This window comes from Emiliania huxleyi (genome assembly GCF_000372725.1).
Source record: "Emiliania huxleyi CCMP1516 unplaced genomic scaffold EMIHUscaffold_58, whole genome shotgun sequence".
NCBI classification, from domain to species: domain Eukaryota; phylum Haptophyta; order Isochrysidales; family Noelaerhabdaceae; genus Emiliania; species Emiliania huxleyi.
This window is the reverse complement of record NW_005197648.1, coordinates 322,813-334,230: the sequence shown is the minus strand read 5'-3', so window position 1 is coordinate 334,230 and position 11,418 is coordinate 322,813. Positions and strand designations below refer to the sequence as shown.

Here is an 11,418-nt window from a genome sequence, read left to right as displayed (position 1 = left end):
TTTCCGCGGAAATCACGATGTCAACCCTCCCCAAGTGGGTGATCTGATGCTTGTAGGGCTTGAGAGTGGCCTGCCATGTCACAAGAAGGACTGTGGTTGCAGGAGAGTACCAACCACCAACCATCACTCTAGTTGGTATAGTCCCCACCTTCACCCATCCGGTGATTTCTTTTTAGTTTCCCATAAGTAGGGTAGGTAGGTAGGTAGGTAGGTAGGGGCAAAGCAGGGGCCGGCCAGGTTTTTGCAGAATTATGAGGCCCGCCCAAGCAAGAATAACACACACCTGCGCGCGCGGCCGCGCCCTAACTTGTCGATACTCTCGAATACCCTGGACGACTTGTAGTCGCTCGGCACGCAATCTCTCGCTCCGACTGCCGGATGCGCCTCACGCGCCTCCCGCTGCTCCGCGGCGCAGCGGTCGCCCTCCTCTCGCTCTCGCCGCTCGCTCCTCCGCCGCCACCGGCAGCAGCTGCGGTCGCGGCGTCGGCCCGTCCCGTCGTGGTGCCGCTCACGCTCTGCGGAGGCGCGTACTGCGTGCGGTATACTCTCGACGGGCAGCCATTCCGCGCCATCGTTGACACCGGCTCGCCCTTCCTTCTTGTCGACGGGACCTGCACCGAGGCGTCCGAGTGGGGCTGCTATCGCGGTGCGGGGCGCGCAAGCGGCCTCGACGACACGGAGGAGGAGTTCGGCGGCCAGATCACGGGAACGCAGTGGCGGGTCGGCTACATGTCACTGCTCGGCGAGAATGCCGCTCTCGTGCTGCCCGAGACGACCTTCGGCGTCGTGAGGACGTACACCGGCAAGGGCGGCAGCGGCGCCGTCTTTCTCGGGCTGGCCAAGCGGCGGCTGCCCCGGATCCGGCCAACCTTTCTCGAGCAGACCTCGGTCGCGTCGCTACAGTTTGACTTCTTGCGCGGATCGCTCACCCTCTCCCCGCGGCCGCTCATCCCGCGCGGCACCGACGCGATCCGGCTGCTCGACCTGCGGCCGCGCGGCGCTCCAATCTCGGCCGCGGTCTGCCGCATCCGGAGGCTCTACGTGAATGGCGAGCTGCTGCAGCTCGACCGGCCGGCCGTCGCGGTGATCGACACAGGCACCACCGGCCTTTCGGTCAGCGAGAGCCTCTTTTGCGCCGCCGACGGCCCGCTCGGCCCGATCCGCGACTGCCGCGTCGAGCTGGTCACCGAGCAGGGGAGGGTCTGCGCGCTCGAGGCCTCTGTGCGGCGGCGGCAGGTGCCGTCCCGCTTCGGCGACGTCCCTTTGGTCGACGTGCCGGACGGCGCGCCGGAGAGCGACGCCTTCCCGCTCGTCGTCTCGCCGGTGGACGTGCCGTGGTTCGAGCAGGACTTTGGGCAGGGCGACGCGCTCGAGCAGCGGGTGCAGGCCGAAGCCGCGCGGGACGACGCCCTCGGCGACCCGTATCGTGCCTGCCAGGCGCGCGTGCAGCGTGCGGCGACGCGCGGCGCGGCGCCAGGCGAGCCACTCTCGCGGCTGGACGGTTTAGGGGAGCGGCCGCACGTGCTCTTTGTCGGGCTCGCCTTTTTCTGGCGGCGCCAGCTGACTATCGATGTGGACGACGGCCGGTTAGCTTTTGTCTGAGCGGGGGGGAAACTCGCTCTCGCAGCGCATATAACTGTTTATCTCTACTTTTTTTCACCGCAGTACGAAAAAACGCGAACGCGCGATCGCGCGGCTGGGACGTGGGAGACCCCACGCACAGCGCCGCGCGCCGACAGCTAGCGCCGCGCGCCGACAGCTGCATGGGGTTGCCAGATAGCGGGGGGAAACATACTGCCGGACCGTCAGCGTCACACGCCGCCTCCCGAGGATGCATCGGCTCTCCCGTTTAGTGCTCTCAGAAGTTGAGCAGAGACTGGCCGCCCGCGAGGTTGAGCATCTTTTTGATCTTCTTGCCCCCCTCGGAGGCGGAGGACTGCATGAGGTTGTACGCCTCGATGAGCCGCTCCGTGTCCGCCTTCTTGAGCCCCTTGAGCTCGAGGATCTTCTGGAGGTCGATCGAGATGCCGTTGCGGTCCATCTCCTGCACCGTCTCCTCGAGCATGTCCTCGGGCGTCTGCACGAGCTTGAGCACCTGCTCCCCGCAACCGCGGCGGATCAGCTAGAAGTCGACTGCTCGCTAAGAGAGACTCACGCTCGAGCGCCTGCTCCGCCGCCGCAACCTCCTTGGTCACCAGCTTGGTGTACATGGCCGTCGCGCTCGCCTAGCGGAGGGTGGTGCGAGCGTGGTGCGCACGGAACTTCTCATAGGGGCGACTGCTCCCCTCCCAGCCGGCAGCCGGCAGCCGGCAGCTCGCCTGGCCGAGGGTGGGAAGCTCGAGCAGCGTCGCCTTGAGCGTGCCGACGTCGGCCTGCATCTGCTGCGCGCCAACCTCGCCTAACCTCGGCTCCTCTCGGGTCCTCTCGGGCCGGATGCACCGGCATCCGCTGCGCGCAGCCTCGCCGATGCGCTTGCAGCGGTAGATGGAGCCGATCAGGCGCGGCACGAAGGACTGGACGAACTTGTCGCAGAAGAACTTGACGTAGAGCGGCAGCAGCGCCTCGCCGAGCTGCGGCATCATCTCGCGCGCCTTGGCGGCGACCTCGAGCATGTAGGGCGACGTGTCCTCGCCGAGCTCCTCCATCGCGTCCCACCTACACAGCCAGCCGTCCCGAGAGGCTGGAGGAGGCGGGCCCCGCCCCTCCTCCTCGACCCGCGGCGAGGGCGCGCTTGATCTTTGCCATCGCCGAGAGGGACGGCGCGATGCGCGACTCGAGCGCGGCGACGAGCACCTTCATGCCGGACGTGACGACGGCCTGGAACTCCTCCTGGATGGGCGACATGTCGACCTTGCCGCCGTGCTCCCCCTCCATCGCCTTGACGATGGACTCCTCGAGCTGCCCCGTCGTCTCGGAGCAATACTTGGACGTGTTGACGACCGCGCACACAAAGTGCTGCTGCGCCGCGTCCAGGCTGAGGCTCGGCGCGATGGTCATCTCCGCCGGCTGCCCGACGGCGGCGAGCTTCTCCTGCACCCGCTTCGCGTAGGCGCGCAAGTGCTTGCCCCACACGCGCTGCAGCTCGAACAGGACCGCGTCCATCTGCAGCGCCGTCCCTCGCTTGAAGGAGCGCTTGAGCGCGATGAAGAGCTCCTTGGACGAGGTGAAGACTCGCCCGTCGGGCCGGCCCGCCGCGGCGACCTGCCACGTCTCGCCCTCGAGCAGCTTGGCGAGCGCCTGTCGGCGGCCAGAGCCGTGAGGAGCAGCACTCGGCCCCCCAGCCCCCTCCGCACGCCCCCCCCCCCCCCCCTCTCGGCGCGGCCGCGGCGGGCTGCGCGCGCCTCGCCGATCTGCTTGTCCTCGAGCGAGACGTAGATGGACATGTACGAGTCGAAGCACGACGAGATCGAGCCGAGCAGCGCCGCTGGGTCCGGCGCTTGCGCCCGCGCGGCGGCGCCGCCGCCCTCTCCGCCGCCCTCGCCCTCTCCGCCGCCCTCGCCCTCGCCGCCCTCGCCGCCCTCGCGGTCGCGCGCCTCGGCGCTGAAGCGGGCGTGCATCTCTTTTTCGAACTCGACCGTCTTTTGCAGCGCGTGCGTCAGCACCGCCACGTCGAGCGAGCCGCGCGCCTTGGGAGGAGTGGTCGATTGGGAGGAGTGGTCGATTGGGAGGAGTGGTCGAGGGCCAGCGGGGCGAGGGTCAGGGGGTCAGGGGAGGAGGGGGGGGCGGGTCGAGCGCCTTCGCCTCCATCTCGGCTGCGTCTCGGCTGCATCTCGGCAGCACCCTCTCGGCATCGTCTCTGCACCCTCTCGGCTGCGTCTCGCCTGGTCGAGGATCTCCCTCCAAATCTCCCCACATCTCCCCACATCTCCCCATATCTCGCCTGGTCGAGGATCTCTTATATATCTTGTGTTTGATTAATTCACGAATTCAGACTCGCCTGGTCGAGGATCTCTTCGAGGTGCTTGTTCGTGATCGAGCAAAAGTCGAGCGTGAGCGACAGGCCGACGTGCCTGCGAGACCAGTCCAGCCGCTGAGCACTCGCGCGCTTGCCCCGGGGAGGCGCGCGTGGGCGAGGCGTGCGCGCCATGCGTGCGGGAAGAGCGTCACAAAGGTCTCGTCGAACTGGCGGAGGAGCTGCCGGTGCCAGCCGTACCTTTAAGAGGCGCACACACCTCTCGGCACTCTTCAAGCACTGACCGGCGGGCGAGCCGCCAGCCGCACCGCAGCTCCGTCTTGTCGAGCGAGCCAGCGTCCCCGTACGGCTGGAAGGCGTGCCTGTGGACAGAGCAGCTGTGAATAGAGGCAGCTGTAAAGAGGAGGTGTAGTGCGGCGCTGGAAGGCGCGCTTATACGGCGCAAACTGCCAGCTGGAGAACCACGCAACCATCTCCCGCCGGGCTGCGGGGCCGAGGGCGTCGACGACAGCGCACGCGCCGAGGAGCGTCTCGGTCTGCGACGGCTGCGGCGCCCCCTCCTGCGCGGGTGAGGGCGCGTTGTTCAGCAGTCCAACGCGGGAGTGCGCCCAGCGGAGTGTGGTCGAGGGGAGGGGCGGAGGGGGGGCGAGGGGCGGAGGGGGGGCGAGGGGAGGGGCGAGGAGCGAGGCGAGGGGCGGGGCGAGGGGCGGGGCGAGGGGCGGAGCGAGGGGCGGGGCGAGGGGCGGGGCGAGGCTCTCTCCTGCGCTGAGAGGCGGTTAAAGTCGTCGAAGACTTGGGCGCGGAGGGTGTCGCTCAGCTCCCCCACCTGCGACGGGCGAGGGGGGGGGGGGGGGGGGGTGCTCCGCCGGTCGCCGCCTCCGCCAGGGCGGTCGCCGCGGCGGGGGCGAGGCCCGCCTGCGCACGCAGCTCGTCGATCTTTCGGATGCCGGCGTACCCCTCGAAGTGGGCGAGGAGCTGGGTGACGGCGTGGAGGAGGTTGGCCGCCTCAGCGTACATCCGCTCGCGCGTCATCACCGACAGCTGCTCCGTCGCAGTCACGAGCATCTGCAGCCGCTTGAGCGCGGTGATCGTGAGCGTCAAGTGCCGCTTGGCGTAGTCGAGCGACTTGATGTCGCGGCAGATCTCGTGCACCATCGTCTGCGACCGCTCCGCCTTGGCCTTGATGTCTCGCACCTTGTCGAACAGCTCGCGCATCGCCGCCTTGCCTCCCTCGAGGTCCTTGCGCGCGCTCGAGCCGGCGCTCGTCTGCTGCCGCACCGTCTGCAGGATCTCCTCGTCGAGCACAGTCATCTGGTCCTGCAGCTCGGCCGAGAAACTGTCCGCGCGACCGAGCGACTCCTCGTTGGGGAAGAGCTTGTTGATGTGCGAAATCGGGTTGAAGTCGGGGGCGTCGAGAGGGTCGGTTGAAGGCACCACATCTCGGAGGGCCGCCTCGAGCGCAGGAGAGTACATGCGGATGCTCGGCCCGCCTCCGCCACAGCCCCCCTGTCTGCGCGCTGCTCCGTCTGTGTTGCGGGCTGCGAGGCGGACTAAAAGTCGCCCCTCCTCTCCCGCGACAAACACGAGAGAAGTGGAAAGGCTGCGAGCACCGGAGCTGGCGCGCGCGGGCGCAGAACGCCGCGAGAGACTTGAAAAGAGAAAGCGCGCCCGCTGGGCCGGTCATGGCCGTCTCTCGGGCCGGCTCGGGACAGCTGGCCGCCGCCGCTAAAAAGAGAAATACAAAAAGCGATCCCACATCAGCAATTGTGGGACTAAATGGTGCGTACGTGAAGGGTGGAGGGGGGCCGTCCACGGGCGACCCCACTCAAAAAAGAGAGCGCGCGCTCCGCAAAAGTGGCCGCCGCGCAAGGTCGCCGTACGCCGGGCGGTGGCGTGTTTCGTACCGACCCTCCATGTCCGCCACGTCTCCTGACGATGTCACCCTCGCGGTCCCCGCCTCGCCGGACGACGTGGCCCTCGCGGACGACGTCACCCTCGTCATTCGCTCCCCCTCCGCGTCGGACGACGTCGATTTCTCGCTGCGGATGCAGCTGCGAGGCGCCACTGTGGCGCAGCTCAAGCAGCGCCTCTCGGCGGAGCACCCGGAGCACCCGGCGCCGGAGGAGCAGCGGCTCATCTTTGCGGGCCAGCTCCTCCACGACGACGCTCGAGCGGTCGACGTCCTGCGGCAGAGAGACCTCAAAGAGCCGCAGGTCTTCCACCTCATGACCCCGCCCAGACGGCAGCCGTCGCAAAAGCCACCCGAGGCGGCGGCGGCGCCGCGGCTGCCGCCGACGGCAGGCATGCCGAGCAGCGCGGCGGTTGCCGCCGCGCGCGCCTCTGCAGCGGCCCCTCCGGCGCAAGCTCCTCGCGCCCCCGCAGCAGCTGCGCCTGAAGCGGCGGCGGCGGCGGCGGCGGCGGCGGCGGCGGCGGCGGCGGCGTCCTCCGCCGCATTCGCGGGCGCCGTGCCCCTCCCCGGCGAGCTGATGCCGGCGATGCCGCTGCAGTGCCGCATAGTGCCGTACGAGTGGGGCGGCCAGCCGTATGTCTTCCAGCTCCCCCTCCTCCCGCACACCTTCGGCCTCTTCGCAGACGGCGCGCACGGGAGCAGCCTCGGCGTGGTCGCGCCCACCGACCCCGCCGCCGCGTCTGCACGCCCGCCGGAGGACACCGCCGCCGCCGCCGCCGCCGCCGCCGGTGCAGGTGGCGCTGGTGGCGCCGCCGCCGCCGCCGCCGCGGGGGGCGAGGGCGCTGACCCGGGCGGGGGAGGCGAGGGGGAGGAGGTGCACTCTCTCAAGCTGGCGCTCAAGCTGGCCCTCTCCGCCTTCCGCCGAGGAGGAGGAGCTGCCTTGCAGCCTTGCACGACCCTTCTCGCAACCTGCTCGTAGGCCCTCTTTGTGTACGTCCTCTCGCAGGACGGGGCACCGCACCGCATCGCAACCCTGTCCGGATGCGCGCTCCTCATCTTCCTCGCGCAAACTGGCTCGCCCGGCTCCGCGCCGCGCCGCGACCGCCACCCCTCCCCCTCCCCACCCTCCCTCCTCCCTGCCGCAGGCCGGCTCAACTTCGTGGTGAGACTGCTCGCGCCGCCGCCGCCCGCGCCGCCGCCGCCCGCGCCGCCGCCGCCAAGAGGGCGGGTGGAGGAGGGGCCGGGTGGAGAGGGGGGCGGAGAGGGCGGCGAAGACTTTGCCGCCGCGCCGCAAGCGGCGGGCGGGCCGGCCGAGGCTGGCGGAGACGCCGCTGCGGCGCGGGCGGAGGAGGAGCCAAGAGGCGCGCTGGCGGCCGTGTCAGGGACGCTGCTGGCCTTCTTCACGTCGCTCTTCCCGGGCGTGCTCCCCGAGCAGCCCAACGGGGCGCCCTTTGCGCAGCCGCAGCCAGCGGGCGGCTTCTGAGTGCCGGGGCGAGGGAGAGGGGCAGCCGTGGTATTCGGGAGGGTTGCCGCGCGGGGCCGAGGGAGCAGGGCGGCCGAGAGCCGTGCGTGGGCTGGCACCAAGCGGAGTCGGCGGACCCGCGCGCTGTGGTATATTTGGGATCCATCGTGGGACGGGGCGTGTGATGCACATGGATTGATGTGCGCGAATTTGTGCGATATGTTGTGGATTCGAACGCCCCAAGGTGTTGCACCTCGAAACTACGAAAGAGCTCGAACCTCGATCGGTGGCTCCCGTCTCGCTGCGGTTACTTACATATACTAGCTTACATGATTGGACATGTCGCCCCGAGTCAAGATTTCACAGCGCTTTATACTCCTGGGGCCCGAGACGCACTCGCCGAACACTGCTGCTACCGTGAGGCAGCGCGACCCCGACGGCCCGACCGCGCCCCCCCGGCGATGCCCGCGAAAACACGCTGCTGCACACATTTGCAACCGCGACCGCGACCGCGGCCCTGTGCCTGACCCTGTAAACAGCCTGCTATGGGGCTCCGCGGAGGAGCTGCTCCCGCACGAGCATCAACGCCTGTCCAAGTAGGTTCTTCCCCGCCAGGCAGCACGCTCAGAGCGCGACCCAAGTCTTTTAGCCCTAGTGCGGACGATGTTTTTGCGGTATCTTGATGTATCTCTCCATATCTGACCATATCTGACCATATATATCTGACCATATCCCGCCATATCCCGCCATATCCCGCCATAATCCTGCCATATCCTGCCATATCCTGCCCGCCTCACGCCGAGCAGCCCGCCTCTCCGCGCTCCGGCCGCAGAGCGCGAGCATCGAGCGCCTCCCTCGCGAGCGCCGGATTCCTGTGCGCCCGCGAGCGGCCCAGCCTGGCCCCCCGCTCCCCCCCGAGGCTGACTGAGGCCGCCGGCTGCAGGTGACCATCCTCCTGGTCGGCGATCAAGGCTGTCCTTGCGGTGCTTCATCGATGATGACGAGCTCTCGCCAATCATGGGAATCGAGCGCTTAGCCGCACGGCAGATCACGGCCGGTCGAAGCGCGAAGTTTCGCCCGTCGCGTCCGATTAGCTTCACGGACGTTGTCGTGAAACACATCGTGGGGGCTCCGTATCTCATCATATCCACGTGTATCTCCTGGTATCTCCCGGTATCTCCCGGTATCCCGCCATATCCCGCCATATCCCGCCGCGGATACCGCGAAAAAAATCGTCGCCACAAGGGATTATGCCAAGAATACACCTCTAGGAGAGATGGGTAAAAAGGAACAGGTCCCCGCCCTGGCTGTAGAATGCTTGTGAAACCGCCTTCCCACCCATTTTTTTCGATGCCTGCGCGGTCTCCAGAGGGGCAACCGCCCCCAGACGCAGACCCCCAATCCACTATCCGGCACCCATCTCGGACGCACATGTCCGGGCGGTTCCGGTTGCACGCCGCCCGCGCCCCCCCCCAGAGCTACACTTTTCACATGCCGTTCGATATCAGAATTGTGTGGGGCACACACGGCACGGAGGAGATATCACTTCACCGAGGGTCCATTCGGCGTGTGCCCCGACATCTGCTGCTGCATCCATCGGGTCGGGGTTCCCTCGATACACTTGCTGTTGCAACACTCGACGTCCTCTCCACACCCAGTCGACCAGCGCACGCGCTTTACGTGCGCCGCAGCACGGCGGATGCGCTTGCAGCACTCGGCGCACGGCCGAGCCATTGCAAGCGATCCCTTTGCATCGAATCTCAGCACCGTGAGCGTGAGATTGCGAACGCACGCGCGTGGTAGTCTGCGGTCAGACTCCAGGTAGCCGTCCAGCACCTGGCGTTCTGCGTGCCCCCCGGCGCTGGAAGTGCCGGTGCAGCAATTCGTCGCGCTGTGTAGAATCCGCCCCCGTCTGCTGCTGAGGATTGCGAGCAGGGCATACTTGCATCCCCCGGCGCGGGTCGCCGTGAACGCCTCAGAAGTCACGGCGTCTGCGTTTGCAAAGTTCTGCTGCAGGTGGTGCATGACTGCAGCTCGGAACGCGTTCTCGGCGGTGATGAAGTGAATTGCGAGGACAGGTACGCGCGGGCTGAGGACCTCCGCGACGTACGAGATGGCCTCGTTATCGGTGTGGGCTGTTGGGACAGCTGCGCGCCGCCAGCTGTGGATCCGCTGCTCGAGGGACTCGGCGTGCTCGACGCGCGTCACAGTCGTCTTCACCTCGCGCGAGGTGTGAGTGAACGTGACAGCGTCGCCCGCGCGGATGCTTGCAAACGCGCCGTCCGCGCGCCTGAGCTCAATCGTCTTTGCGCCGTGTACAATGCTGTGATGAGTCTTCTCGCGGCGGATGTGGAGCGTGTGAGCTCCAGGCGGGCGACTGATTTCGTCGACGACGGCGCGATGAATCTCGACCAGCTGGAAGAACGGATCGCGATCGGCCGCCCGTCGGGCGATCTCGATGGGAGCGAGCTGGCAGCCCTCGACGCTGCCGATCGAGAGCTCTTTGGCAGCGAGGCGGAGTGCGACGGTGACCTTTTTGATGTTGAGGACGAGGACGTTCTTCTGCTTCACCTTGAACGCTCAGCTCCTCGGGGAAGGCGGCGAGCATCAGGTCGACAACGCTCGGGCACGTCGACATCGAGGAGGATGAAAGGGAGGCTGTCATGCAATCAATCGACAGGGCGGGGACTGGCGCCAAGGATACTTGCGTGGGGTGTGAATGTTCAAACCGACCTCTGTCGAGCCTGAGCTCGGGCAGGGGCTGTAAGGTAGTGAAAGACCTTCCCTGGGTCTGTCTCTCACACCCTCACTGTCGTCGTATGCGAGGTTCTTGTTTTCTTATCACCCTATCTGTGAACGGGCGATTGCGGCGACGGTGTTTCGGCATTTCTGTGGCCTGTGCTCAGGAGGTCGTGTGCAGTCCGTGGGGTGCGTGAGTGACCAACCCCAATTTGTGCCGATGTATGTCCGGTGTGTCCACATCTCCACAATTTTCAACGGTAAGGGTTTGTTATCAGATTGGGGGGGGGGGGGTTGTTATCCGATACGTATCATTGTTGTTTGTATCATACACGTGTTTGTATCATCATGCGTATCACCACGCGACGATTCATGTGTACCATGTGTGTATCGTGTACCCCTGCGCCAAACTTGAGCACTTGAGTAACAAGGACGGACGGAAAAACACCCCCCTTTTATGCCTGACCCTGGGCATGGCCTCTCTGGGGGTGAGCTGGGTCGGCCACCTCCGGGGCTGCAACTCGCACGGTGGGTCCGCGTCCGGGCGAGCATCCGAGGCCTGCGGTTGTCCCTTCGCTGGGCGCGACCGCCATGGAGATCCACTGCACACAGATAAGTGTTTTTGGCGACTATTGCTCGCTCTCTGTGCACTCGCAACGCCAGAGGCCGTGCTTGGAGAATGTGTCGCAATGCTGCTGCGTCAGTGGATTGAGCCGCGGCGCAGGCTCCATCGGTGAGCTGCGGCGGCGCGCCGGCCGCTTCATGCATAGCTCTCCGGCGAGCGTCCGCGAACGCGTTTTCCGTCCGCCGTTTCATCGAGTTTGCCCGAGTGGTAAAATCCAATCGAATCTGCCCGAGTGGTAAAGTGCAACTTTGGCATTTGGTAAAAGCTGCCCGAGTGGTCTGTGGGAAAAAAACCAAAGCGGAAGGGTGGCCCCAACAGCTAAAGGTCAACATCCCCTCCGGCTACGACAATGTGAACCTGATCTGGTCCTCACGGGGTTGACCCGTCTCCTCCAGATCGAGACGGACTTCATGAACGGCCGAGCAATATTTCTTCATTACTATTATTATTTGATGCTTTTTGCACGGCTGAGCCCCCCCCCCCCCCCCTCCCCCGCGCCCATTCCCTGCCCTCTCCCGCCACACACTCCGTCAGAGCCCCCTCCCCTCTTGCACAACAGGAATTTCGACAATTAACTAGCAATGGTGCAGGGAAATACGAGACGAAAATTGATGGGCTTGCCCATCCCGGAGTGGTTCGATCCCACATGAATCCGAGACGGTGATGGGGGCGTCTCGGCGGTCTCACGCCCAGTGAGGTAGTGCGCCTGACCATCCCGGATCCTGCTGAACAAGCTCCTCTTGTAGCTCGATCGGTCACACCGCCATCAC

General features: G+C 66.4%; 4 protein-coding genes across 4 annotated transcripts; 2 read left to right on the top strand and 2 right to left on the bottom strand.

Annotated features, from left to right (window-relative positions):
- Nucleotides 1-378: 378 nt before the first annotated feature.
- Nucleotides 379-1,602, top strand: EMIHUDRAFT_213644 (hypothetical protein; the record flags this gene model as incomplete). The annotated part of the gene is made up of 1 exon (XM_005764778.1): nt 379-1,602. One exon carries the CDS (start codon nt 379-381, stop codon nt 1,600-1,602), a length of 1,224 nt encoding a protein of 407 aa, XP_005764835.1.
- A 31-nt stretch (nt 1,603-1,633) lies between these two features.
- Nucleotides 1,634-5,386, bottom strand: EMIHUDRAFT_464856 (Vps53-like protein; the record flags this gene model as incomplete). Its single annotated transcript, XM_005764777.1, has 8 exons — nt 1,634-2,095; nt 2,166-2,225; nt 2,319-2,398; nt 2,465-2,655; nt 2,759-3,237; nt 3,294-3,626; nt 4,173-4,275; nt 4,740-5,386. The coding sequence occupies 8 exons, from the start codon at nt 5,384-5,386 to the stop codon at nt 1,859-1,861; spliced, it is 2,130 nt and encodes a 709-aa protein (XP_005764834.1). The 3' UTR covers nt 1,634-1,858.
- A 418-nt stretch (nt 5,387-5,804) lies between these two features.
- EMIHUDRAFT_437355 (hypothetical protein) lies at nt 5,805-7,616 on the top strand. The gene is made up of 4 exons (XM_005764776.1): nt 5,805-6,295; nt 6,638-6,726; nt 6,802-6,895; nt 6,968-7,616. The coding sequence occupies exons 1-4, from the start codon at nt 5,827-5,829 to the stop codon at nt 7,303-7,305; spliced, it is 990 nt and encodes a 329-aa protein (XP_005764833.1). The 5' UTR covers nt 5,805-5,826; the 3' UTR covers nt 7,306-7,616.
- Nucleotides 7,617-8,826: 1,210 nt separating this feature from the next.
- Nucleotides 8,827-10,406, bottom strand: EMIHUDRAFT_104267 (hypothetical protein; the record flags this gene model as incomplete). Its single annotated transcript, XM_005764775.1, has 2 exons — nt 8,827-9,855; nt 10,404-10,406. The coding sequence occupies 2 exons, from the start codon at nt 10,404-10,406 to the stop codon at nt 8,827-8,829; spliced, it is 1,032 nt and encodes a 343-aa protein (XP_005764832.1).
- Between the last annotated feature and the right edge of the window lie 1,012 nt (nt 10,407-11,418).

What these genes read in the sequence shown, in the direction of transcription:
- EMIHUDRAFT_437355 (XM_005764776.1), top strand. Translation starts at nt 5,827, where the DNA reads ATGTCCGCCACGTCTCCTGACGATGTCACCCTCGCGGTCCCCGCCTCG. An exon ending in AGCTCCTCGCGCCCCCGCAG is followed by an intron (nt 6,296 to 6,637) that starts CAGCTGCGCCTG and finishes GTGGCGCCGCCG; the next exon opens with CCGCCGCCGCCGCGGGGGGC. An exon ending in CATCTTCCTCGCGCAAACTG is followed by an intron (nt 6,896 to 6,967) that starts GCTCGCCCGGCT and finishes TCCCTGCCGCAG; the next exon opens with GCCGGCTCAACTTCGTGGTG.